The 27,958-nt window shown below is 44.5% G+C and overlaps 1 protein-coding gene across 5 annotated transcripts; it reads right to left on the bottom strand.

Moving 5' to 3' along the window:
* Positions 1–18: 18 nt before the first annotated feature.
* HDHD2 (haloacid dehalogenase like hydrolase domain containing 2) lies at positions 19–27,958 on the bottom strand. Of its 5 annotated transcripts, none has more exons than XM_058171068.1 (8): positions 27,915–27,958; positions 25,003–25,104; positions 21,499–21,707; positions 17,113–17,181; positions 15,382–15,466; positions 5,657–5,873; positions 2,815–2,878; positions 19–382 (listed from the first exon to the last, which is right to left on the bottom strand). In XM_058171068.1, the coding sequence occupies exons 2-8, from the start codon at positions 25,101–25,103 to the stop codon at positions 279–281; spliced, it is 849 nt and encodes a 282-aa protein (XP_058027051.1). In that variant the 5' UTR covers position 25,104; positions 27,915–27,958; the 3' UTR covers positions 19–278. The 5 variants fall into 5 exon arrangements, with proteins under 5 accessions (XP_058027051.1, XP_058027050.1, XP_058027052.1 ...); XM_058171067.1 differs by lacking the exon at positions 27,915–27,958 and adding an exon at positions 27,755–27,907; XM_058171069.1 differs by lacking the exon at positions 27,915–27,958 and adding an exon at positions 27,518–27,657.

Here is a 27,958-nt window from a genome sequence, read left to right as displayed (position 1 = left end):
AAAAAAGGAGTTTGGGGACAAATTGTATGCTTTTTACTATATCAGGAAGCCTAGGCCAGAACACAGAGTCAGGCAAGACGGGAAGGTTGGACAGGATTAACTTTCTGGGGTGTGGGAAGCAATGTTTACGGTGAGAACATTCATTCCATCACAGTCCCCCAAAAGGGTGGAGTCCAACGGCAATGCACCCAGAAAATCCAAACGCTCTGCAACGGATACTGTGGGCCATTTCATTTTGTGGCCACCGGAAGGCGACGTTCAAAAGTTGCGGTGCTTCTTCAGAGCAGATGCTGGAGGATGTGTTCCACGGCATGGGGAAAGCTCTCGCAGGTTAAGTAGGGGGGTGGGTTAATTTTGCCTTCGTCGGCATCTCGGTATTTCCCTGCAACGACAAAACCAGAAAGAAAGAAATTACCTTCCGTAATTCGGTCAGAATTAGCCTCAATCTCTTTGCCAGAGATCACCGCAAATTTCTGCAGCCCTATTTCGTGCCCGCTATTTTTCAATGTTCTCACCGGTGCACTCAGCTTTGTAAAAGTAATCCAGCGGGCATGGACGGTTCTATTTACTGACCAAGGAACTGAGGTCTCATCCTGTTAAACAATAGATGAAGTGTGTCCTCATTACTTTCCTATGATTTAATGATTTCTCTGACGGTCAGCCTTCTGCAAAAATCTTCGCAAAAATCAAATCGGAAAATCATGAAGTGACGTAAATAACATGAAGTAACACAGACAAGGAGACAAAGACCACAACTACCCGTGTTCCCCTGTCTTTTTTTTTTTCTTTGCCACGAAAAAAGGCACCAGGTCTTATTTTCAGGATGGGGGGATGTCGTCCACACCTCACTTGCGTGTGTCACCCCTGGCCTCTTTTTTCACTATCAGAGGCCTTCAGGAGCTTTTTCTGTGCAGCCAGGCCTCGCACAGATCCAGAGCTCTGTTATCGGCTACAGAGGCCTTCAGGAAAACCTTGCTGGCTGCAGCAAAAGAAATAGGCCAGTGGTGAAATCCGAACCAATTTGCTACTGGTTCGCTGGCCGAGCATGTGCAGCACACAGCAAAAGGAGGCTTGGGAAGATAAGTAGAAAAGTGGGGCGGGAGGATCAGCTGTGCAGCACAGTTTAGCTTAGCTAGAAAGCAGGAAATCCTGCTTTCTGCGAAGCTAAATCGTACGGCACAGCTGATCGTCGGAAATACCGGTTCGGAGGAACCAGTAGCTTTTTTAAACTACCGGTTTGCCTGAACCGGTAGTTTTTATCACTACCGGTTCATCCGAACCGGAGCAAACCAGTAGCATTTCACCCCTGAAATGTGCCAAGCTGTGCGAAGCCTGGCTGCAACTATCCGAAGGTAAGTAGTAGGGCAGCTCCAACTCCCCCCATCTCCATCCTAGTTTAATTTTTACCTGTGCACCCTGGAGTGGGTGGGGTCTTAATTAGGGCTTATTTGTGGGGTAGGGCTTATATTGGGTGCACATGTACAAATCAAGCTAGGACTTTCTGAGTAGGTCGTATTTTGGGGGAAACACGGTATCTAGATCAGCGATTTTCAACCTCAGCAATTTTAAGATAGGTGGACTTCAACTCCCAGAATTCCCCAGCCAGCATGGGGAATTCTGGGAGTTGAAGTCCACTCGTCTTAAAGATGCTGAGGTTGAAAAACACTGATCGAAATGCAACAGCCGTTCAGCTACTGCTTGAGTAGCCATGAGACGGACTCCTCGTTCTATAGCAGGGGTGTCAAACTTGTGGCGTCATGTTGTCATCACGTGATGTAACCCGACTTTTTCCTCCTTCACTAAACCGGGGAGGGGCGTGGTCAGCGCGTGACGCATCCGGCCCACGGGTTGCAAGTTTCACACCCCTGTTCTATAGAGGTAGCTAAGTTCAGGTGGGAAAAATCTGCAGAAGGTTAACCCACGAGGGAACAGCAGAAAGGTGTTACAGGTGAGGATGCTTATTCCGCAAATGTGTATAAGCAAGCTGACACGAACAACTGCAGCTTGATTGTAGTTGCTGAAAAACTGCACGGTTTGTACCTGACACTGAAAGAACTGATGTACAAACAGATCACTTGAGAACAGAAGAAGCCACCTGCAATGGAAATCTTGAAATGAAAGATGGGTGTTAACCGTTGTATTGCAATTCCTGCATTGAGTCAGGAGTAACAGGTTGGTATAGATTGAGTAGCAGGTTGGTATAGATCAGAGGTCTCCAATCTTGGCAACTTTAAGACTTCTGGACTTGGAAGTCCCAGAATTCCTCAGCCAGCAATTCTGGGATTTGAAGTCCACAAGTCTTAAAGTTGCCAAGGTTGGAGACCTCTGGTATAGATGATCGCCAAGATCCGTTTCAAGGAGCCTCTGTGGCTCAGACTGCTAATGCAGCCTGTTATTAACAGCAGCTGCCTGCAATTACTGCAGGTTCTAGTCCCACCAGGCCCAAGGTTGACTCAGCCTTCCATCCTTTATAAGGTAGGTAAAATGAGGACCCAGATTGCTGGGGGCAATAAGTTGACTTTGTATATAAATATACAAATAGGATGAAGACTATTGCTAACATAGTGTAAGCCGCCCTGAGTCTTCGGAGAAGGGCGGGATATAAATGCAAATTTTTTTAAAAAAGGGGGTGTCCCTGCAATTCATCCATGATTTAGATAAATATCTCAGCACCTTCCTGCCTATCTCTTTTTCTTCCTAAGGGAAAATGTTCTAATTCCTTGACCGTGGATTCTTTTATGTAAGGCAGAACAGAAATATATATCAACCTAGATTCAAGTGTAGTTCTTTTAGCGCCCAGGTATCACTACGTACCGGTCTTCACCAGTATTCCCAGCATGCCAGCGTTCTGGGCACCCCCGACGTCATCCCTGCAGTCCTGCACATGCAATGGAAATGCAAATAAATCTGCAACTTGAAGCAACTAAAAAATAGGGGTGTGTTTTTAATAAATAATCTTTCATAAATAATCCTTAACGCGTGGTATTTTTCCTATTTTGCACTGAAGTGGTAAAATAATTGTTTGACAACTTAAAGAGTTTGAACTCGTGCTGTATTGGGGTCTAAATTAGACACTTTCATCTGTTAAATCCAATTGTATAATAGTTCGCAGAAGCTAAATGGTTACATTGATTCTTAAATTTATGTACCCTCTTTCCAGGGGTGAAATGCTCCCGGTTCGGAACGGATCGTCCAGTCCGGTAGCGATGGTGGTGGGTGGTTCAGAGAACTGGTAGCAAAAATCCCTGCCCCGCCCATGCCCGGCTGAGCCACGCAATCATCAGAGGGTTTTTTTTTAACTTTTAAAAGCATTTTTTCTTTGGCCAAAAAAATGCTTTTAAAAGTAAAAACAAAAGCCTCTGATGATCGTGTGGCTCAGCTGGGATCGTCCGAACCCTTTAAAAGCATTTTTTCTACAACCTCTTCGGCTGAAGAGGTTGTAGAAGAAATGCTTTTAAAAGTAAAAAAAAAAAGTGACCATACCGACCCAGTCACATTACCCCCCCACCACCAAACCACGCCCACAGAACCGGTAGTAACAACTTTTACATTTCATCCCTGCCTGTTTCCCCCAAAATAAGACATCCTCTGATAATAAGCCCAACTGGACTTTTGAGCGCCTGGCAATAAGGCCAAGCGCTTATTTTAGGGTTCAAAAAATATAAGACAGGGTCTTATTTTCAGGGAAACACAGTACTTAATTAACTACATTATACATTCTCTATGGAGATTCTCAGTCATTCAGGTTCTGGTTGTTCCAAAGGTGCTTTTTCAAAAGGCAACTGAACCAGGGGTGAAATCCAGCAGGTTCTGACAGGTTCTGAAGAACCAGTAGCAGAAATTTTGAGTAGTTTGGAGAACCAGCAAATACCACCTCTGGCTGGCCCCAGAGTGGGGTGGGAATGGAGACTTTGCAGTATCCTTCCCCTGCCATGCCCACCAAGCTACGCCCACCAAGCCACATCAACAGAACCGGTAGTAAAAAAAATTGGATTTCACCACTAAACTGAACTCTTCTTTGTTTTTTCTTGAAGACGTTTCACTTCTCATCCAAGAAGCTGCTTCAGTTCAATCCTTCCAAAGCTTTTTGGATGAGAAGCGAAACGTCTCCAAGAAAAAAGAAAGAAGTCCTTTATTTGCCTTTTGAAGAAGCACCTTTTACACATTATCAGATAAAAATTAACAGCTTTTAAATGTTTTAAAGATCATGTCGGTGAACCTATGACACGCAGAGATGGCACGCAGAATCCTCTCTGATGGCATGCGAGCTGTTGCCCCAGTGCAGCTCTGCTGCGCATGCATGCCTGCCTCCCTGTTGTGGCTCCCGCCCCCGAACCTGGCCCCATGCCCAAAAGTGCCTTGGAGCCGGGCCTGCTGCCAGAAAGTGATTTGGACAGTGAGGGAGAAGGGCTGTCCGGACTTACCTCGGAAGCACCGGCCTCCCTGGATCAGCTCCAGGAGCCAGAAGCAGGCCAGGTGGAGGAGATAACGAGGCCTCCTTCTCCTGACTCTTTCCACCCCCCAGGCCACGCCTGCAGACCCAGCTGACAGCAATCAGGCTTGGCTCAATCCCAGGTTTCGTAGGCAGGAGAGAAGGGAACGACAGAAACAGGGGAGGGGCAGGCCTAGGAAGTGCTGAGTCATGGAGCCACACCCCACAGGATATAAAAGGCAGCAAGAGCTGGTGTGCCTCTTTGTATCAGGCAAATCCATGGATTGACTAGAGCTGAAGGTTGTGACTCACCAGCGTCTTGGCAGCTATCGAGGGCTCTTGGCAGACGCTGATTCTTTTGCTGCCAGAGCTGATAAGAGCCGGCTGATTAAGCCATCGTTCGGACGGAGGCAAGGGGGACACAACACTCCCGCTGGCCAGGTGGTCTTTGGTTCTCTACTGCGCATGCGTGGGGGTGGGGCTCATGCATGGGGGGAGGCAGGGTGCATGTGCAGGGGCCGCTTGCACATTGCATTTTGGGGGTTTGGGCGCATGTGCACTTTGGGCACTTGGTTCAGAAAAGGTTAGCCATCACTGTTTTAAGAAATCAGTATATACCGTATTTTGAATTCTAAACTGCTCAAGTCGCTTACTGAGAAGGGCGGCTATAAAAATCCAATAAATATCTGAATAAAATTAACAGCTTTTAAATGTTTGAAGTACAGGTAAAGGTTCCCCTCGCACATATGTGCCAGTCGTTCTCGACTCTAGGGGACGTTGCTCGTCTCCGTTTCGAAGCCGAAGAGCCAGCGCTGTCCGAAGACATATCCGTGGTCATGTGGTCGGCATGACTCAACGCTAAAGGCGCACGGAACGCTGTTCCCTTCCCACCAAAGGTGGTCCCTATTTTTCTACTTGCATTTTTTACCTGCTTTCGAACTGCTAGGTTGGCAGAAGCTGGGACAAGTAACGGGAGCTCACCCCATTAGACAACAGCACTAGGGATTCGAACTGCTGAACTGCCGACCTTTCAATCGACAAGCTCAGCGTCTTACACACTAAGCCACCGCGTCCCCATTTTAAATGTTTTAAGAAATCTGTATATACTGTATTTTGAATTCTAAACTGCCCAGGTCGCTTACTGAGAAGGGCAGCTATAAAAATCCAATAAATATCTGAATAAACAAGCAAGCAAGCAAGCCAGAAAGCATTCAAGGGACTCACGTCGCCAATCATGATGGCTTCCTCAGGTCCACAGTTGGTCCCACGCAAGGCCTCCAGAAAGAACGTCCGCTCTGGCTTCCCCACCACCGTGGCCTTCTGGTCAGTGGCATACTCCAGGCCGGTCACAAAGGGTCCTGGGCCGAGGGCAAGGCCATCTTTCTTCTTGTAATACCTTGCTTTGTGGATAGCTATGAGCGGAGCCCCGTCCAGCACCAACCTTGGAAGAGGAAGGAGACAAGAGCTGCAACGTAATCCAGGGAGGCCTAGAAGCGCCAGGCAGCTGAGAACATTCAGCGGGAATTCTTCAAAAATGGCAATAGCACTTAGAGTTATATACCACTCCATAGAGCTTTACGGCACGCTCTGAGGCTTTTATAATGTCAGCATACCAGGGGTGAAATCCAGTTGGTTCTGAAGACAGGTTCTGAAGAACTGGTAGCGGAAATTTTGAGCAGTTCTGAGAACTGGTAGTGGAATTTTGAGTTGTTCCGAGAACCGGTAGCGGAAATTTTGAGCAGTTCCGAGAACTGGTAGTGGAAATTTTGAGTAGTTCCGAGAACCGGTAGCGGAAATTTTGAGTAGTTCCGAGAACCGGTAGCGGAAATTTTGAGCAGTTCCGTGAACCGGTAGGGGAAATTTTGAGTAGTTCGGAGAACCGGCAAATACCACCTCTGGCTGGCCCCAGAGTGGGGTGGGAATGGGAATTTTGCAGTATCCTTCCCCTGGAGTGAGGTGGGAATGGAGATTTTGCAATATCCTTCTCCTGCCACGCCCAAAAAGCCACGCCCACAGAAACAGTAGTAAAAAAAAATTGAACTTTACCACTGCAGCATGCAGGTAGTCCTCAACTTCACTACATTTGGATGCCCAAAGTAATCCAGTGGGCATGGAAGATTCCATTTATTGATCAAGGAACTGAGACCTCATCCTGTTAAACAGGAGGTGCAGCCAGAGGTGGGTTTCAGCAGGTTCTGACCAGTTCTGGAGAACCAGTAGCGGAAATTTTGAGTAGTTCGAAGAACTGGTAGTAAAAATTCTGACTGGCCCCGCTCCCATCTATTCTCTGCCTCCCGAGTCCCAGCTGCTCGGGAGGAAATGGGGATTTTGCAGCAACCTTCCCCTGGAGTGGGGAGGGAATGGAGATTTTGCAGTATCCTTCCCCTGTCACGCCCACCAAACCACGCCCACCAAGTCATGCCACGCCCACAAAGCCACACCCACAAAGCCATGCCCACAGAACTGGTAATATAAAAATTTGAAACCGGACTTCCGGGTGGCTCCACCGCTGAGCCCTAATTAAAGGGGCTCCGCACTGAACATCGTAAAGCCAGGAAAAGCCGGCTTTAATCTTTTTCCCTGGATGAAAGGGGAAGATAAGAGCAGCAGGAAATGTTGGTAGACCTCCCCAGAGGCTTTGTTTTAATTAAGCAGAGCTTCGAAGGGTCGACGGGTCCCATAAATATTCCTGCCATAAGCTCCGACTTCAGTGCGCCCTGCAAAAGCAGGAAAAGAAGAAAGTGTCCATCTCTGCTAATTGTCTTATCTTTATGGATCTCTTTAAGCAGACGGAATGAGTGCCAGCGGACAATTATTGGATTGCAAGTATTTTTGATTTCCTGACTTCTACCTTCTAAAAAAGAGAAAATTTTTTTTCCTTTGTTTTAATTGACTCTTAAAGATGGCGCCTGAACGGGAGTGAAAGTGACGAATGGAATTTCAAACAGTCTGTGCAACTAAGAAGATAAGAAATGTTATGTGTGGATTTTAATGAAGTGAACTGAGCTCTCCTATACTTAAAGGGGAAAAGAGAAGTTTCTAGACTTATATTTTGTGAATTTTAAAACTGAAATGGCTACTAAACCACCTAAGACTGGGGCAGAAGGGTTCTGAACCAGCTTTAGAAGATCTGATTAAAGAGCAAGGGAAAGTGTCTGAAGAAAGGTTTAAGGAGATTATGGATAATAATGAGAAAATAAGAGAAGAAATAAAAGAGAATAATAAAAAAATAAGAGAAGATATCTTGATGGTTTTTCAAGGTTTGGCAAAAAGATTGGAGGTGGTGGAGGAGGAGGTGCAAGAAATTGTTCAGTCAAATCAACAAATAGAAAATAGAATGGGGAATGCAAATCAAATTGGATAAAATGAAGATCAAGTGGTGGTGATGCAGTATAGGATGATGGAAGGAGCTCTGAGAATTAGAGGTTTGAATGAGGACAAAGGGGAAGATTTAAAAAAAATTTTATCAGAAGCTCTGGCTGAATTTATTGAACTTGATCCACAAGAGGTTGCTTATCAAATTGACAAAATTTATAGAGTTAATTCTTGGATTGCTAGGCAAAAGAAACTTCCTAGAGACATTGTGGTTTATTTTTTGAAAAGAACAGTGAGGAATCAAATTTTGCAAGTTGCTTTTCAGAAAAACTTGAAAATAGGGGAACAGGAGTTGAAGGTTTTGAAAGAGATTCCTCCCAAGATGTTAAGGGATAGAAAGGACTTTACATTTTTTACACAAGAACTTAAGAAATACCAGATTCAATTTAGATGGGAGGTTCCAGTTGGCTTGACAGTGTATTATCAAGGAAGGAGATATCGTATTGACACAGTGCTTAAGGCCAAAGATTTTCTTTCTACAGTGCTGAAATTTGAAATAGAAATAATAGAAAAAAGAATTCAAGAGACTCAAATGGGTGTGGAAGCTGAGGTGATTCCAGTGATGTTACCATCAGAGGAACAACCACAAGAACAAAGACTGACGAGGGGAGCCCTTAAGCGTAAAGAAAAGGAGCAACAAACTCAAAGTTAGGTAAACATTTTGTTGCTTCAGCTTTGGAGAAAAACATGGCATAGTGGTTTATTTGAGAAAAGATATACCAGCCAAGTTAATAGAGGCAGATATTCACGGAAGATATATTGCTATTGAACTTACAATAGAAACAAAAGGACTCTCTTGCTTGGTATATATGCACCCAATCAGCAACAAGAAAATTTTTTTTCCTTTGTTTTAATTGACTCTTAAAGATGGCGCCTGAACGGGAGTGAAAGTGAATGGAATTTAAACAGTCTGTGCAACTAAGAAGATAAGAAATGTTATGTGTGGATTTTAATGAAGTGAACTGAGCTCTCCTATACTTAAAGGGAAAAGAGAAGTTTCTAGACTTATATTTTGTGAATTTTAAAACTGAAATGGCTACTAAACCACCTAAGACTGGGGCAGAAGGGTTCTGAACCAGCTTTAGAAGATCTGATTAAAGAGCAAGGAAAGTGTCTGAAGAAAGGTTTAAGGAGATTATGGATAATAATGAGAAAATAAGAGAAGAAATAAAAGAGAATAATAAAAAATAAGAGAAGATATCTTGATGGCTTTTCAAGGTTTGGCAAAAGACTGGAGGTGGTGGAGGAGGAGGTGCAAGAAATTGTTCAGTCAAATCAACAAATAGAAAATAGAATGGGGAATGCAAATCAAATTGGATAAAATGAAGATCAAGTGGTGGTGATGCAGTATAGAATGATGGAAGGAGCTCTGAGAATTAGAGGTTTGAATGAGGACAAAGGGGAAGATTTAAAAAAAATTTTATCAGAAGCTCTGGCTGAATTTATTGAACTTGATCCACAAGAGGTTGCTTATCAAATTGACAAAATTTATAGAGTTAATTCTTGGATTGCTAGGCAAAAGAAACTTCCTAGAGACATTGTGGTTTATTTTTTGAAAAGAACAGTGAGGAATCAAATTTTGCAAGTTGCTTTTCAGAAAAACTTGAAAATAGGGGAACAGGAGTTGAAGGTTTTGAAAGAGATTCCTCCCAAGATGTTAAGGGATAGAAAGGACTTTACATTTTTTACACAAGAACTTAAGAAATACCAGATTCAATTTAGATGGGAGGTTCCAGTTGGCTTGACAGTGTATTATCAAGGAAGGAGATATCGTATTGACACAGTGCTTAAGGCCAAAGATTTTCTTTCTACAGTGCTGAAATTTGAAATAGAAATAATAGAAAAAAGAATTCAAGAGACTCAAATGGGTGTGGAAGCTGAGGTGATTCCAGTGATGTTACCATCAGAGGAACAACCACAAGAACAAAGACTGACGAGGGGAGCCCTTAAGCGTAAAGAAAAGGAGCAACAAACTCAAAGTAAAGTTCAGGATTCTGCTACAGAAGCGGTGGGAGGAGCACGGCCAAAGATACGGGAGGACGATCTTCAGTTGATTGCTCAAAGGCTTCAGCAGCCCAGTAATGGCAAATAAAATCTTGACTTGGAATGTCAATGGTTTGAACTCAGCTCAGAAGAGAAGAAAAATATTTCATTATTTGAAACAATTTTAAAATGATGTTATTTGCTTACAAGAAACGCATATTAAATTATCAGATCAAAAGTACCTAATAAACTCAAAGTTAGGTAAACATTTTGTTGCTTCAGCTTTGGAGAAAAAACATGGCATAGTGGTTTATTTGAGAAAAGATATACCAGCCAAGTTAATAGAGGCAGATATTCACGGAAGATATATTGCTATTGAACTTACAATAGAAACAAAAAGGACTCTCTTGCTTGGTATATATGCACCCAATCAGCAACAAGAAAAATTTTATAGAATGTTATATGATAAGTTGAATCTATGGGATTATAAATCGTGCATTATATTGGGAGATTGGAATGGAGTAATAGATACACGAAAGGACAAGAGAATTTCTTCCAAGAAGATACCTGCACATGCAAAGCTGCCTAAATCCTTTTTTGATATGATAGAAGATTTTGAGTTAAGAGATGTATGGAGACTGGGGAATTTGGAGGAAAGAGACTATACTTTTTTTTCTGATAGGCATCAATCCTTCTCACGTATTGATTTTATTTTAATTTCTAATGATTTGCTTTTTAGGGTGAAGAAAACTAAGATATTTCCAAGATGTTTGTCTGATCATAGTCCTGTTTGGATGGAATTGCAATATGGAAAAGAGGGTAGAAGAACTTGGAGATTAAATGAAAATTTGTTTAGATATCAGGATAATGTAAATCAATGTAAAAAGCAGATGAAAGAATTTTTTGATTATAATTTGAATAATGAAACATCGATAGAAATGGTTTGGGACTCCAGTAAAGCTTTTATGAGAGGTGTATTAATATATCTTAATAATAGACAGAGAAATAAGCAACAAAGACAGCGAGGTATTTAGAAGAGGAAATTTATAAGAAACAACAATTATTAATACATAATCCACATGATCAAAAACTTAAAGATGCAATAAAGTTACTACAGAATCAATTTAATATGATAATGGCTGATCAGGTGGCAACAAATATACAATATGCCAAACATAATACTTTTGTAATGCAAATAGACCTGGTAGGTGGTTAGCATACACTTTAAGGAAAAGACAAAACAACGTACTATAGAAAAATAGAATATAAAGGTAAAGAGAGATATCAACAGGATAAAATTAAAAAAGCTTTTTTAGAATATTATACAAATTTATATCTTAAAGATAATATATTGAATAGGGATATTGATAATTATTTGAAGGAATATAAGGTTAAAAATTTAACTTTAGAACAAACGGATGAACTGAATCGGCCTATAACCTCGGAAGAAATTATTTTGGTAATTAAACAATTAAAAATGGGGAAAACTCCTGGTACGGATGGGCTCACAGTTAGTTATTATAGGAATTTACAGGATGAGATGTTAGGTCCACTTAAGGAATTATTTAATCAGATACAACTAGGAGGGGGAATTCCCCCCTCATGGAGAACCTCCTTTATTTCATTGATACCAAAAGAGGAACAGGATTGTTCTAAACCTGGGAATTATAGGCCAATCTCACTTTTAAATAATGATTATAAGATTTTTGTTAAAATAATAGCTAATAGATTAATGTTGATTCTGCAGCGAAGAATTCATAATGATCAATCTGGATTTATAAAAGGGAGACAGATGAGGAATAATGTTAGGCAGATTGTTAATTTACTGGAGTACTTAGAAAAGAAAAATTTTATTCCAGCAGCATTTATTTTTCTCGATGCAGAGAAAGCTTTTGATCGATTGCATTGGGATTTTTTATTTAAATTAATAGAAAAGATGCAATTTGGAGATGGTTTTTTAAGAATAATTAGACTAATAAATCAAGAGCAAACAGCACAGATTATAATCAATGGTAGCTTAACAGAACCTTTTAAGATTGCGAAAGGAACAAGACAGGGATGTCCTTTATCACCATTATTGTTTATTTTAACTCTAGAACCATTATTGGATAAAATACGAGAAGTAAAGGAGATAGAGGGAATTAGAGTTAGACAGTATGAATATAAGTTAAGAGCTTTTGCAGATGATTTGGTGATTACTTTAACAAACCCTATAAATTCTAGTAAATCTTTGTTGGAAATAATTGATCAATATGGGAATGTCTCAGGGTTTAAGGTAAATCAGAAAAAGACAAAAGTGATAATAAAAATATGGCCAGACAACAGAAAGAAAAACTAGAGGAAGTAACAGGATTTGAAATTGTAAAGAAGGTTAAGTACTTAGGGTTTATATTACGTCAAATGTGAAATTGTATAAGAATAACTATGAGGTTTTATGGCAAAAAGTTCAGAAGGAGTTGATTGTTTGGAAAAAATTGCAATTATCTTTGCTGGGGAGAATTGCTGCTATTAAAATGAATGTTTTACCTAGATTTTTATTCCTCTTTCAGATGATACCAATAATTAAGAAAGATAAGAATCTTGAGGAATGGCAGAAGGGAATTAACAAATTTATATGGGAAGGTAAAAAAGCTAGGGTTAAAATGAAAATAATTCAAGATTCTCGGAAAGGGAGGTTTAAAATGCCTAATTTTAAATTATATTATGAAGCAGCTGCTCTCTGCAATAAGTGATTGGTTTAATTTAACAGAGGACAGAATTTTGAATATAGAAGGTTATGATTTGTTATATGGATGGCATGCATATTTAATTTATGACAAAAAGTGGATAAGGCCTTTAAAAATCATGTGCTAAGAAATGCCCTTCATGTGTTTGGAAAAATACTCTTATAAACTAAATTATAAGGTTCCTATATGGGCAAGTCCTAGACATACAGTAGAAAATATAAACATAGAACAGAATCAGGAAATGATTACATATAAAGATCTTTTGTATACTGAAAGAGGTAATTTGCAGTTAAAATCTCTGCAAGTATTAAGAGAGGAAGGGAAAAATTATACTTGGTTTCAATATGAGCAATTACATGCTAGATGGAAGGGAGATCAGAAAATTGGTATAGAGCAGAACGAGGGAAATTTGGTAAAGCAAATTAGAAATCAGTCTCAGGAGCATATAAAGAGATTGTATAATGTGTTACTTGAAATAGATTCTGAAAGGGACTTGGTAAAGGACTGTATGATAAAGTGGGCACAAAATTTTCAGGAGCCAATATTATTGGAAACGTGGGAAAAAATTTGGGTTAGAAATGTTAAATTCACGCAGGCACAGAATCTGAGGGAAAATTTTTATAAAATGTTTTATAGATGGCATCTAGATCCTAAAAAAATATCGTGTATGTATCCAGAAATGCAAGCAAAATGTTGGAGATGTAATTGTGATGACGCTACATATTTTCACATTTGGTGGACTTGTAAGGACATAAAGGCCTTTTGGATAAAAATTTGAAACCCACCACTGTATCAGATCCGCCCTCCCCCCGACATACAGTTCACAATGGAAGAAGAAACAGCTAGGCCACATTGCCATTTTGAGAACATGCGCAGAATGTAAAAAACACATTACTTTCAGGTTAAAACTAGGAAGTAATGACACCTATTTATTATTTATTATTCGTATTTGTATACCGCCCTATCTCCCGAAGGACTCAGGGCGGTTCACAGGCAAATAAAAAACATATATATACAAATTAAGAAAACCATTAAGAAACTTATTCAAAAAGCCAAATGATTAAAAATAGTATAACTATTAAAACCAATTAAAACCCCTATAAAATTTAAAAATTAGTCCAGTCCTGCGCAGATAAATAGGTGTGTTTTAAGCTCGCGACGGAAGGTTCGGAGGTCTGAAAGTTGACGGAGTCCTGGGGGGAGTCCGTTCCAGAGGGTGGGAGCCCCCACAGAGAAGGCCCTTCCCCTGGGCGTCACCAGACGACACTGCCTAGCTGACGGCACCCTGAGGAGTCCCTCTCTGTGAGAGCGCACGGGCCGGTGAGAGGTATTCGGTAGCAGTAGACGGTCCCGTAAGTAACCCGGCCCTATGCCATGGAGCGCTTTAAAGGTGGTTACCAAAACCTTGAAGCGCACCCGGAAGGCCACAGGTAGCCAGTGCAGTCTGCGCAGGATAGGTGTCATACGGGAGCCACGAGGGCTCCTCTATAACCCGCGCAGCCGCATTCTGAACTAACTGCAGTCTCCGGATGCCCTTCAAGGGAGCCCCATGTAGAGAGCATTGCAGTAATCCAGGCGAGACGTCACGAGGGCGTGAGTGACCGTGCATAGGCATCCCGGTTCAGAAAGGCGAACTGGCGCACCAGGCGAACCTGGTAAAAGCTCTCCTGGAGACGGCCAAATGATCTTCAAAAGACAGCCGCTCATCCAGGAGGACGCCCAAGTTGCGCACCCTCTCCATCGGGGCCAGTGACTCGCCCCGACAGTCAGCCGTGGACTCAGCTGACTGTACCGGGATGCCGCATCCACAGCCACTCTGTCTTGGAGGGATTGAGCTTGAGCCTGTTTCTCCCCATCCAGACCCGTGACGGCTTCCAGACACCGGGACAGCAGTTCGATAGCTTCATTGGGGTGGCCCGTGTGGAAAAGTACAGCTGGGTGTCATCAGCGACAGCTGGTACCTCACACCGAAGCCACTGATGATCTCACCCAGCGGCTTCATATAGATGTTGAACAGAAGGCGAGAGGATCGACCCCGCGGCACCCCACAAGTGAGGCGCCCGGAGCCGACCTCTGCCCCTGTCAACACCGTCTGCGACCGATCGGAGAGATAGGAGGAGAACCACCGATAAACGGTGCCTCCCACTCCCAATCCCCCAACCGGGCGCAGCAGGATACCATGGTCGATGGTATCGAAAGCCGCTGAGAGGTCTAATAGGACCAGGGCAGAGGAACAACCCCTATCCCTGGCCCTCCAGAGATCATCCACCAACGCGACCAAAGCCGTCTCAGTGCTGTAACCGGGCCGGAAACCGGACTGGAACGGGTCTAGATAGACAGTTTCCTCCAGGTGTAAGGGAAACTGATATGCCACCATACTCTCTACAACCTTCGCCGCGAAGCGAAGGTTGGAGACCGGACGATAATTACCTAAAGCAGCCGGGTCCAGGGAAGGCTTCTTGAGGAGGGGTCTCACCACCGCCTCTTTTAAGGCGGCTGGGAAGACTCCCTCCACCAAGGAAGCGCTCGTAATTGCCTGGAGCCAGCCTCGTGTCACCTCCTGAGTGGCCAGCACCAACCAGGAGGGGCACGGGTCCAGTAAACACGTGGTGGCATTCAACCTACCCAACAACCTGTCCATGTCCTCAGGAGCCACAGGGTCAAACCTGGGTGGGTAATCGAAGCTTTGCTCCGCCATTGCTACCGGATTGACGAACCAGCGGCCACGATCGCTACCGGATCGCCATATCTGGTCAGAACCGGGAACATTTCACCCCTGATGAGAACCCACTGTAGTACCCAGCAAGTTGGAGAGCAGGTACCCACGTGAACAATTCAAGCAGGAAGGGATTTATTCCTGTTTACCTGAAAGCTCTGTTCATAGTTTGATAGTTGAACTGGTCAGGAGCCAACCCAATTACTACAGCATTCGGGTGGCTTGTGTCTATACCTACAGGAAAATGTAAACATCTGTTAAAACAGGTCCTAACCAAGTCCCTACAAAGGAAGGATTCCCCTGGGTGGCCTTGCTTTCCTCTTTCCAAAAGCCAGCTGGGTGACTTTGCCTAATCACCCAGAGATCGTGAGTTCTAGGCCCACCTTAGACAAATAAAAGCCAGCTGGATGACTTTAGGCCAACCACCTGGAGACTGTGAGTTCTAGTTCAGCTTCAGGCATGAAAGCTAGCTGGGTGACTTTGGGCCCATCACTCTGTCTCAGACCATCCCCCTCACAAGGTTGTTGCTGTGGGGAAATGCTGTGGGTAAAATAGGAGGAGGAAGGCATATTCGGTATGTTCACTGCCTTGATTTGTTTATAAAATAATGAAGGTAAGATTTTTAGAAATCCAATAAATGCCTAATTCCAGCAGACTACGAACCTCAGGGAGGTTCAGCATATATATTTTTTATTTGCATTTATATCCCGCCCTTCTCCAAAGACTCAGGGCGGCTTACACTATGTTAAGCAATAGTCTTCATCCATTTTGTATATTATATACAAAGTCAACTTATTGCCCCCAACAATCTGGGTCCCCAAACTTATGGTCAGATATTTGTCAGCATCTGAAAATTGGAAGAATAGAATAGAATAGAATAGAATAGAATAGAATAGAATAGAATAGAATAGAATAGAATAGAATAGAATAGAATAGAATAGAATAGAATAGAATAGAATAACAGAGTTGAAACGGACCTTGGAGGCCTTCTAGTCCAACCCCCTGCCCAGGCAGGAAACCCTGCACCACTTCAGACAAATGGTTATCCAACATTTTCTTAAAAATTTCCAGTGTTGGAGCATTCACAACTTCTGCAGGCAAGTTGTTCCACTGATTAATTGTTCCAACTGTCAGGAAATTTCTCCTTAGTTCTAAGTTGCTTCTCTCCTTGATTAGTTTCCACCCATTGCTTCTTCTCCTGCCCTCAAGTGCTTTGGAGAATAGCTTGACTCCCTCTTCTTTGTGGCAGCCCCTGAGATATTGGAAAACTGCTATCATGTCTCCCCTAGTCCTTCTTTTCATTAAACTGTCAGTTTTGGAAGGCAATTTTCTTTTTGCTTCTTAACTGCCACATATTTTAGCTGGGGAAATTGGGAGGGGGTTGTTGCTGGAGCGGTAGAAAGTTAGTCATAACAACATTCCGTATTCAAGGACTTTTGCCTGCGACTGATGGAGACTGCCTGAAGATTGTATCCAATTGAGTGTGAAGAGTTGATTGGACAATGTGATGAACTTGTGGATGTGGGGCAGGGCTGTGAACTGTCAACTGGGTGTGGAAAACCTGGAAGCTTTCAGTTTCGGGTTTTCCCAGATGTGCCAATGTGACACCTCTAATAAAATGGAACTTTGAGGAACCTCAAGCCTCAGAGCCTTGGAACCCTGACATAAACTAGACATACCCAGTTCCCGCAACCGTTCTTCATATATTTTAGCCTCCAGTCCCCTAAGCATCTTTGTTGCTCTTCTCTGCACCCTTTCTAGAGTCTCAGGATAGGCCCAGGATATTCTTTTAAAGAGAAGGTGTCCTTACGAAAGGCAAAAATGGAAGTGCAGCAATGAGAAATACTCCAATGTGGATTTTATGCATTTACTTGACTTACTTTGTAACACTCCCTGGAAGCATCTGGCTCCATTAAGCAAAGGATAGATTATGTTCATCTGGCGGCGAGCTATCTTAAACGAAGATTATCCAAGAATAATTCCATAGTAGTTACTAACAGGGGCTTAAACATCTTTCATCGTACTTAAAACTACTGGACACACACACACACACACACACACACAAACACACGTAAAAAATGCATATAAAGCATTTTAGGTGAAGAGAAGGAAGAGTCACGACCGAATGGGATTCGACACAGAATTGATCTAAAGACAGGAAACGCAATCTGATAGAACTAAACTTTTAAATCTCCCGTACATTAAGATGTTTCAATGTCGTACACTGACCAGATGCTTGTTCACCTATGCCAAAACTGGAAGAAAGTACCGTATTTTTTGGACTATAAGATGCACTCCCCCCCATAAAAAACGGTGGGTGGACATGTTTGTACGTCTTACAGACCAAATACGGCCCTATTTTTGGCTTCCCGAACCCCCACCCACACATCCTGTTTTCGCCAAAAATGGGCCAGTTTTTGGCAAAAGCAGGACGTGTGGAGGGTTTGGGAGGCCTGCAGAGTGCTCCTGGGGGCTGGGGAGGGCAAAAACGGGACGTGTGGAGGGTTTGGGAGGCCTGCAGAGTGCTCCTGGGGGCTGGGGAGGGCAAAAATGAGATGCATGGGGGGTTTGGAGGCCTGCAGAGTGCTCCTGGGGGCTGGGGAGGGCAAAAACGGGACGTGTGGAGGGTTTGGGAGGCCTGCAGAGTGCTCCTGGGGGCTGGGGAGGGCAAAAATGAGATGCATGGGGGGTTTGGAGCCTGCAAAGTGCTCCTGGGGCTGGGAGGCAAAATGAGATGCATGGGGGTTTGGGAGGCCTGCAGAGTGCTCCTGGGGGCTGGGGAGGGCAAAAACGGGACGTGTGGAGGGTTTGGGAGGCCTGCAAAGTGCTCCTGGGGGCTGGGGAGGACAGAAACCGGACGTGTGGAGGCCAAAAACTATTTTTTTTCTTCTTTTCGTCTTCGAAACATAGGTGCGTCTTATACTCCGGTGCACCTTATAGTCCGAAAAATACGATATTTAGCAAGATACAAACTCTGGTGTGAAAACGAAGTCAACCGAAGCAACTATCATGGGGCTGGAGCCAAAGCAGCAGCCATAAAAAACCCTCTTAAGGCTTTTCCCTAAATCACAACCACCATTTCAGCATTGAAATACTTACCATACTTAACGATCATTGAGCCGAAAATTTCTGTCCTTAAATGAGACATTTGTTAAGCGAGTTTTGCCCCACGTGACGACCTTTCTTACCACAGTTGTTAAGTGAGTCACTGCAGTTGTTAAATTAGAACCATGGTTGTTAAGTGAATCTGGCTTCCCCATTGCTTTTGCTTGTGGGAAGGTCGCAAAAGGGGATCATAGGACCCCCCCGGCACAGCAACCGTCATAAATATGAACCAGTTGTTGACCATCTGAATTTTGATCACGTCACCCGGGGGATGTTTACAAAGGTCGTAACGGTGAAAAACGGTCGTAAGTCACATTTTTCAGTCCCACTGTTAACTTTGAACGGTCACTAAACGAACGGTTGTAAATCAAGGACTATCTGCAGTCCTCAACTCACAACCGTTCGTTTAGGGACCAATCAAAGTTACAACAGCACTGAAGAAAGTGACTTAGGACCGGTTTTCACCCTTACGACCGTTGCAGCTTTCCCATGGACACGGGATCAAAATGGACACGGGTTCAAAAGTCGGTTGCTTGGCACTTGGCACCCAGCTGGTTTCGAATCCAAGACAGGACTAGAACTCACAGTCTCCCGGCTACCAGCCTGCGGCCTTAAACTGGCTCCCATTATAGTACAGCAATGGATAAATCATTCCTACATCCTTTGTATGTTGTCGTGTCCCACTCCTCCGATGATGGCCGGGTCAGGGAAATCCGAATCAGGCTTGCCTCTGCAGCTCTGCCCAAAGTCCTAGCAAAGTCCTCAGAGCAGGCAGGAGACCAGTAAGTGACTTCAGCAAGATATGTTTAGACTTTGCCTGACTCAGAGAATGCCAGAAAGCAGATCCTTTATATAGGCCATCGGGTGTGGCTCCATGACTCAGCACTCATTAAGGCCTGCCCCTCCCTTCCTTCTGTTGCCTCCGCCTATCCAGTCTTCTGATGCGAGGGTCACTCCAGTCGGCAGCTGTTGGTAATAAACCTCCCTCAGGCTCACATGCTGTGGGGGAGGGGGAGGGGTCTAGTTGCTCCGTTTGCCTGGGCATGGAGCCAGGGCTGGGGCCAGGAGGTGCTCCCTCCTCCGCAGCCTGTCTGGGCATGGAGCCAGGGCTGGGGCCGGGAGGTGCCCCCTCCTCCTCAGCCTGTCTGGGCATGGAGCCAGGGCTGGGGCCGGGAGGCATACTAGGACATTCTTCAGCGTTCGGAAGCAGATAAGAAGACCCCGGCTGCGGTGAGAGCGGGCAAGACACAACATATGTATAGATATAATTCAGCGGTGAAACGACTTACCTTTGTTACCAGTTTGGTAATGACTGTGTGCGTGCCTCTGCGCATGCGCAGAGGGTCAAAAATGGGACATAATGACATCCCGGTGGGTGGGCGGAGCCTCCTGCTGCCAGCGCTACTGGTTCGCGCGAGCCAGATAGATCCCGCCTGATTTCACCGCTGATATAATTCTATACTTATGCCAGGAGTTATATTAGGATACTGTCAGCCTCCGCACACTACATTTGTGGTTTTACTATTGCCAGTTAATTGTTTTATTGTTTTATTACTGTATTTTAGTGATAGGCACATGGTAGTGGGTAATGTATTCCTGACTGGGGTCTAGCTGCTTCGGCTGTCATAATATTGGAGGGAGGGGGGAGTTTGGCCAGTTTGGGCTGAAACGAAACTTATCTGTAGAAACGAAACCTAGTGTTGTGTCTGCGCCCCCCCCCCCGAGCCGGGCCCCCTGCCAGAAAGTGCCTTGGAAAGTGAGGGGAAGAGCCATCAGGACTTACCTTGGGAGCACCGGTTTCCCTGGCTCAGCTCCAGGAGCCAGAGGCAGGCCAGGTGGAGGAGATAACAAGGCCTCCGTCCCTGACTCTCCCCCCCCCCGGCCACGCCTCCAGACCCAGCTGATGGCAATCAGGCCTGGCTGGACCCTAGGTTTCATAGGCAGGAGAGGCAGGAACAACAGAAGCGGGGGGGTGGGGCAGGCCTAGGAAGTGCTGAGTCATGGAGCCACACCCCACAGGATATAAAACCAGCGAGAGCTGCTATGCCTCTTCGTAGCAGGCAAATCAACTCCTACTGTTTGTTCATGGGCGACTCATCGGCCTCAACGGAGATAACAGAGTCACTTGGCAGATACTCGCTGGTTTGCTGCCAGAGCTGATAGTGCCGGCTAATTAAGCCATCGCTTGGACGGAGGCGAGGGGGGACAGAACACCTACCTATCCGTGCGGGATGAAGCCATCTGGAGGTGATCCTCACGTGGCACCTGAGAAGAAGGTGAATTGGACAAGACTGCTTGAACTTTGGAGGAAGGAGGGATCAATGTGAGAACTTCTATGTGTAAACCACACCTATTGCCCAGAGCTTGCTTTACTTGTGATGCATTCAGTTCATTCTCAGTAAAAGTACCTTTCTCTACAAATAATGGAGTTGAGGGTTTTCTTTCTTGAGTTTTGAAAGGAGGCACGCCTGACAGATACCTTCATTTTGTTATATTGTACTATATTAATTTATTTGACTCTGTTAGTTTTTAATTGTTTTAAATGTGGTTTTATATTCTGTAAGCTGTTGTGTCTCGTCCGATCTCACCACAGCCGGGGCCTTCTTATCTGCTTCCGAACACGGAGGAATGTCCTAGTATGCCTCCCAGCCCCAGCCCTGGCTCCATGCCCAGACAGGCTGAAGAGGAGGAAGTATCTCCAGCCCCCAGCTCTGGCTCCATGCCCAGGCAAACGGAGCAACTAGACCCCTCCCCCTCCTCCACAGCATGTGAGCCTGAGGGAGGTCAATTGCCAACAGCTGCAGACTGGAGTGACCCTCGCGTCAGAAGACTTGATAGACGGAGGCAACAGAAGGAAGGGAGGGGCAGGCCTGGATAAGTGCTGAGTCATAGAGCCACACCCCATGGCCTATGTAAAGGACCTGCTTTCTGGCATTCTCTGAGTCAGGCAAAGTCTAAACATATCTTGCTGAAGTCACTTACTGGTCTCCTGCCTGCCCTGAGGACTTTGCTAGGACTTTGGCAGAGCTGCAGAGGCACACCTGATTCGGATTTCCCTGACCCGGCCGTCAGCGGAGGAGTGGGACACGACATAAGCCGCTTTGAGTCGCCCTGAGCGAACAGGCAGCCATATAAATTCAATCAATCCATCAATCAAATACCTGTAAAATCGTGCAAAGCATTTTCCTCCACCATCAACAACGGCCGAACCTTTTTCTGCTCCAACAAATTTCGGGCTGCCGTCAGAGACGTGAAGATCTCGTCTTCCTTAATGTCAAACTCCAGTTTCTTCAGCCTCTCGAGCAAGTCTTGCTTGCACTCCTTTGTTGTGTTCGTCACAAACCGGATGGTCACGGGAGCAGAGCGCAACCTGGCCGGGAGAAACAGAGAAGGCGGACGGGGTTTTGATCACAGAAGTACTTTTGTGTGTAATCCTACCACGGGTAGTCCTCGCCAGTACGACCACAACGGAGGCCAAAAATGTATGCTGCTAATAAGTGAGGCATTCGTCACCCAAGTTTGGCCCCGTTTTACGATCTTGCAAAAGATCGTAATGCGATTCCCTTTTTGCAACCTTTGGACAAGCAAAATCAACAGGGAAGCCAGATTTCACTTAATGTTGTGACCCAGGCCCAAGTAGGTAGTAATAAACTTAGTCCGTGGAAAAACAAAAAAACTATTTGAACAGCTGGGAATTACTTCATTACTTCATTACTTTCAAAAAACAAGGGAGGGGAAAAAAATGCTTTGACCCAGGATGTATGAGAGAAGGAGGCCATGGTTAGTGTTCCAAACTGCACTCTGTGTCCCCTCAAATCTTTTGAAATTATTCAAAGATTAAATGAAGAAAAATCTGGCTTAGACACTTGGAATGGAAGGTTTCTGTTGTGACCCAGGCCCAAGTAGCTAGTAATAGACTTAGTCCGTGAAAAAACAAACTTTATTCGAACAGCTGGGAATGAAGTAATTCATTCAACGTTCAATTCATCGTTCAACTCAAAGTAAAACAAATGCCTCCCAAACACAAATACTTCAGTTATCTCACAAACCTTAGTCCAATTAGTCAAACTGCCAAAGGCCCTTCCTGGCAAATGTCCAGAAGCCACAAAAACAAAGACATATACGAAGCAGAAGACGGAGCAGAAGACGCAGCTACAACGTTGTTTTCCGGCAAAGCTGAAACACCGGTGCTGGTCTTTTTTTAAGCCTTATGGGAGGGGCCAATCATCTCTTGACCCTACTCCCGAGTTGTCCTCTCTGCTTGAGCTGCTCTTGCCTTCTGGCAGCTCTTCTCATGCGTGCATTAGAAACAGGCCCTTCCTATTCCTCTGCCTCACTACTATCAGTCTCTGGAGGCTCTGGAGTCCGCACCTCACTTCCCGATGGTCCTGGCCTCACCTCAGCCTCATCGCTGTCCGACTCGGTTGCCAGCTCCGCAGGCTGCTGGCGGACCACAACACTTAACAACCGTATGTCTAACTTATCGACGGTGGTGATTCACTTAACAGCAGTGGCAAGAAAGGTCGTAAAATGGGCACAACCTATTTAACAAACGTCTTGGATAACAGTAGAGATTTTGGGCTCAATTCTGTCCGTTTAAGTCAAGAGCTACCTGTACTTACAATACAGGCGGTCCTTGACTTCCAACTGGTGGCTTAGTGTCAGTTTGAAGTTGAAAAAAGGGACTTACAACCCCGATCCAAAGTTCTAATGGTTGTTCCCGACTCTAGGAGATGGTGCTCATCTCCGTTTCGAAGCCGAAGAGCCAGCGCTGTCCGAAGACGTCTCCGTGGTCATGTGGCCGGCATGACTCAACGCCGAAGGCGCACGGAACGCTGTTACCTTCCCACCAAAGGTGGTCCCTATTTTTTCTACTTGCATTTTTACGTGCTTTCGAAACTGCTAGGTTGGCAGAAGCTGGGACAAGTAACGGGAGCTCACCCCGTTACACGGGGTGAACCAGAGGACCATGGTAGCTCAGGCTGGTAAGAAGCCTGTTATTAGAACACAGCAGCCTGCAATTACTGCAGGTTCAAGCCCCACCAGGCCCAAGGTTGACTCAGCCTTCCATCCTTTATGAGGCAGGTAAAATGAGGACCCAGATTGTTGGGGGGGCAATAAGTTGACTTTGTAAATATACAAATAGAATGAGACTATTGCCTTATACACTGTAAGCCGCCCTGAGTCTTCGGAGAAGGGCGGGATATAAATGTAAATAAATTTTAAAAAAAACTAGGGATTCGAACCCTACAGTACCTATTACGGTACAAAGGTTTTGCTAAAAACACTTATTTACGACAGAAGAGAATATTTGTAGCTCAGGGTTGAGCTGTGAGGTCCTCGGTGCTTTCTGAGATTGGTGGTTGTTAGTTTTTTTTGCAGACGTTTTATTACCAAACTAGGTAACATCATCAGTGTTAGAAGGGAGGCGGGTTTGCTTCTTCTTCATATTCAAGTGGTTGCCTTAATGAAGAAACTACAAAGAATTCTCCCGCCAACACTGACAAGGCAAGCCACTTGTATATAAAAAGAGAGCAATTTCCACTCCCTTTTAGCACCAATGATATTACCTAGCTTGGTGATGAAATGTCTGCAAGAAAACCACCAAGCTGAGAGAGCATCAAGGATCCCAGAGTTCTGCCCCTCCCTCTCTCCCCTCCCTTCTAGCTCTGATGATGTTACCTAGTTGTGTCGTGTCCCACTCCTCCGCTGACGGCCGGGTCAGGGAAATCCGAATCAGGCGTGCCTCTGCAGCTCTGCCAAAGTCCTAGCAAAGTCCTCAGGGCAGGCAGGAGACCAGAAAGTGACTTCAGCAAGATATGTTTAGACTTTGCCTGACTCAGAGAATGCCAGAAAGCAGGTCCTTTATATAGGCCATGGGGTGTGGCTCCATGACTCAGCACTTATCCAGGCCTGCCCCTCCCTTCCTTCTGTCGCCGCCGCCTATCAATTCTCCTGAAGCGAGGGTCACTCCAGTCTGCAGCAGTTGGTAATTGACCTTCCTCAGGCTCACATGCTGTGGAGGAGGGGGAGGGGTGTAGTTGCTCCATTTGCCTGGGCATGGAGCCAGAGCTGGGGGCTGGAGGTATTTCCTCCTCTTCAGCCTGTCTGGGCATGGAGCCAGGGCTGGGGCCAGGAAGCATGCTAGGACATTCTTCAGCGTTCGGAAGCAGATAAGCAGACCCCGGCTGTGGTGGTGAGATCGGACGAGACACAACAAGTTGGTAAAGAAACGTCTGCAAGAAAACCACCAAGCTCAGAGAGCATCAAGGACCCCCATACACATACCCCTAGTTTTTTGGTTTTTTTGGTTTTTTTTGCATTTATATCCCGCCCTTCTCCGAAGACTCAGGGTGGCTTACACTATGTTAAGCAATAATTAGTTTTCGACAAATCACAGCCCATAGCACAGAATGGGTCTGCACTTACAACCTCCAAGTTTGACTGTCACATGTGCTCAGTGACCATTGCAAAAAGCACGACAGGAACTCAATGCCTGTTTTGTAAGTTTTTGTTGTAGTCGGAGCTGGCAACGGAGTCGGGCGATCCGGTCCGAAATGGGAGCATTTCAACCCCTGGATGCAAAAGCATCTTCTCAGCTAAGAAATGGAATTTGCAAAATTGTCACTTTCCCGCCCATCCTTCAATGGAAAAAAATAACTTGCTTTTTAAGCGCTTCCTGGGCTCCTGGCACAGCTGAGTCTTCTATATGAAGCGTACCACTCAGATCCACCAAGACCGCTTTTATCACACGTCGAGCTGCCATCCTTCAAGCCAAAGGGAAGATGGAGGTGGTGGAAGGGAAGAAAAAGACCATAAATGGTTAGGTAACCCCAGTGGTGGGTTTCAATTTTTTTTTTTACTACCAGTTCTGTGGGTGTGGCTTGGTGGGTGTGGCTTGGTGGGCATGGCAGGGGAAGGTACTGTAAATTCTCCATTCCCTCCCCAATCCAGGGGAAGGATATTGCAAAATCCTCATTCCCTCCACAATCCTGGGGGGAAGGATACTGCAAAATCTCCATTCCCACCCCACTCCAGGGGAAGGTTACTGCAAAAATCCCCATTTCCTCCTGATCAGCTGAGACTCGGGAGGCAGAGAATAGTTGGGGGCAGGGCCAGTCAGAATTTTAACCACTCAAAATTTCCGCTACCGGTTCTCCAGAACTGGTCAGAACCTGCTGAAACCCACCTCTGATTAAAACAAGCAGGAGGAAAAAAAACACCATCTCCCTGGTAAATATCTATGGAGATTCTCAGTCATCCAGGTCATGGTTGTCCTGGAAAAAAACACTTTTGGGACATCTCCCTGGTAGGTAGATGAACCCTCTCAAAAAAAAAGAGGGGGGTAACATATAAAAATATATCAATAATTGATCCATCAGAACCTTCTCTTCCAATCCCCAAAAACAAAACAAAAAATCATCATTTTCTTTTAAACAAGGAGGACCCAGATTGTTGGGGGGGGCAATAAGTTGACTTTGTATATAAATATACAAATAGGATGAGACTATTGCCTTACACAATGTAAGCCGCCCTGAGTCTTCGGAGAAGGGCGGGATATAAATTCAAAAAAAACACAAAAAAACAGAAAAAGTTACACACAAAACGAAATCTGGAAATTGACATGTCCAGCTCTGGTTTCAGAGGATAATTTAATTCAATAATTTGATAATTTAATAATTTAATCAATAATTTAATTGTATCCACTTTACGTATTCAATTCATGCTTTTACTTATATATATTACCTAATTAGTGCACGACAAAATAAATAATAAAATAAAAAATAAATGAACTTTATATTTTATAAAATTCTCTTGCTACAGTAGAAACAAGCCGTTCCAATTGTAGCCCTGTTACACCATTCAACAGCAATTAAGATACCAGAGTTTGTTTGTTTGTTTGTTTGTTTGTTTTGGGGAGGGGGAAATGCGTGGACTTCAATTCCCAGAATCCACACATCTTAAAAGTGGCTCAGGTTAACAACCAAGGTTGTATAAGGAGGAAGCAGGACGTTTTGTTGCGTGCAGCTCCAGGAAGGAGGGATGCAGGCAGCCTAAACTGGTGGAATGCAAAGCCAGAACAGGGACTCATCCAGAGACAAATTGTGGGAGTGGCAGGGGGCAGTCCCTTTGGGCATCAGAAGATGCCCCATTCAGCAATTGATGCAGCAGGCAGAAATCAAACAGACGTCAAACTATTCAATACCACTAGCAATATTTCTACCCTTCAAGATGACCTTCACTTCGTTTCCAATTGGTCTAAAACTTGGCAACTTCAAATATCAACCAGCAAATGCTCAGTCTTACATATTGGTAAAAAGAACCCTAACATCAAGTACAAGCTTGATGGACATTACCTTACTGACGACCCCCTCCCTGTCAAAGATCTTGGAGTTTTCATATCAAATGACCTAAATGCCAAAGCCCACTGCAACTATATAGCAAAAAAAGCTCTTAAGAGTTGTAAACCTAATTTTACGTAGCTTCTTTTCCAAAAACTCTACACTACTAACCAGAGCATACAAAACATTTGCCAGACCTATTCTTGAATACACCTCATCCGTCTGGAACCCGTACCACATCTCTGACATTAATACTATTGAACGAGTCCAGAAATATTTTACTAGAAGAGTTCTTCGCTCCTCCGAAAACAATAAAATACCTTATACCACCAGGCTTGAAATCCTGGGATTAGAAAATTTAGAACTCCGCCGACTCCGACATGATCTGCGTTTAACAGACAGAATCATCTATTGTAATATCCTTCCTGTAAAAGACTACTTCAGCTTCAATCGCAACAATACAAGAGCAAACAATAGATTCAAACTTAATGTCAACCGCTTCAAACTTGATTGCAGAAAATATGACTTCTGCAACAGAGTTGTTAACGCTTGGAACTCACTACTTGACTCTATAGTCTCTACTCAAAACCCCAAAATCTTCAACCAAAAACTATCTACTATTGACCTCACCCCATTCCTAAGAGGACTATAAGGGGCGTGCATAAGAGCACAAAAGTGCCTACCGTTCCTGTCCTATTGTTCCCTTCATTATAGTATTATATGCATACTTTTACTTTTACTTATATATACTTTTTCGCTCATGATGGGTTATTGTTTATGTTGATGATTGTATATACTGTTGTGACAAAATGAAATAATAATAAAAAAAAATATGAACCTGCTCCAAAAGTGCTTGGAAGGAGCTATGGCAAGATCAGAGATGCATGCAGAGGCGCAACGTGCACCCTCCCCACCGTTACTTTCTTTGGTCTTCACTGTTTTACCAACTTCATCATTGCCCCCATTCAGCCTTATTGCACACACAACTCCCCCATTAAGGAGGAAAGCAACCCCCACTCCTTGCCAATGTCACAAGGGGAAGAAAAATCGCCTGTTGGTCTCCTTCCTTCCGTACCTCGACACCCCAGGCAGTCCCTCCTTGCTGCTCAGAAAAGCCCTGCAGAAGGAGCCCTTCGGGAGACCATACGGAGACTGGAGGCAACACTTCCCCCCTTTCACACCATTGGTACCGTCCCCGCCATTGGGGGACGCGTCCGATTGGACTGTCCTATTACCATATGCAGGAGGAACGAGAAAAGCCTTCTCTCTCTATGACCCG

This window comes from Ahaetulla prasina, chromosome 2, assembly GCF_028640845.1.
Source record: "Ahaetulla prasina isolate Xishuangbanna chromosome 2, ASM2864084v1, whole genome shotgun sequence".
In the NCBI taxonomy this organism is placed as follows: Eukaryota; Metazoa; Chordata; class Lepidosauria; order Squamata; family Colubridae; genus Ahaetulla; species Ahaetulla prasina.
Note: the sequence above shows the minus strand (reverse complement) of the source record. Positions and strands in the feature narration are given on the sequence as shown.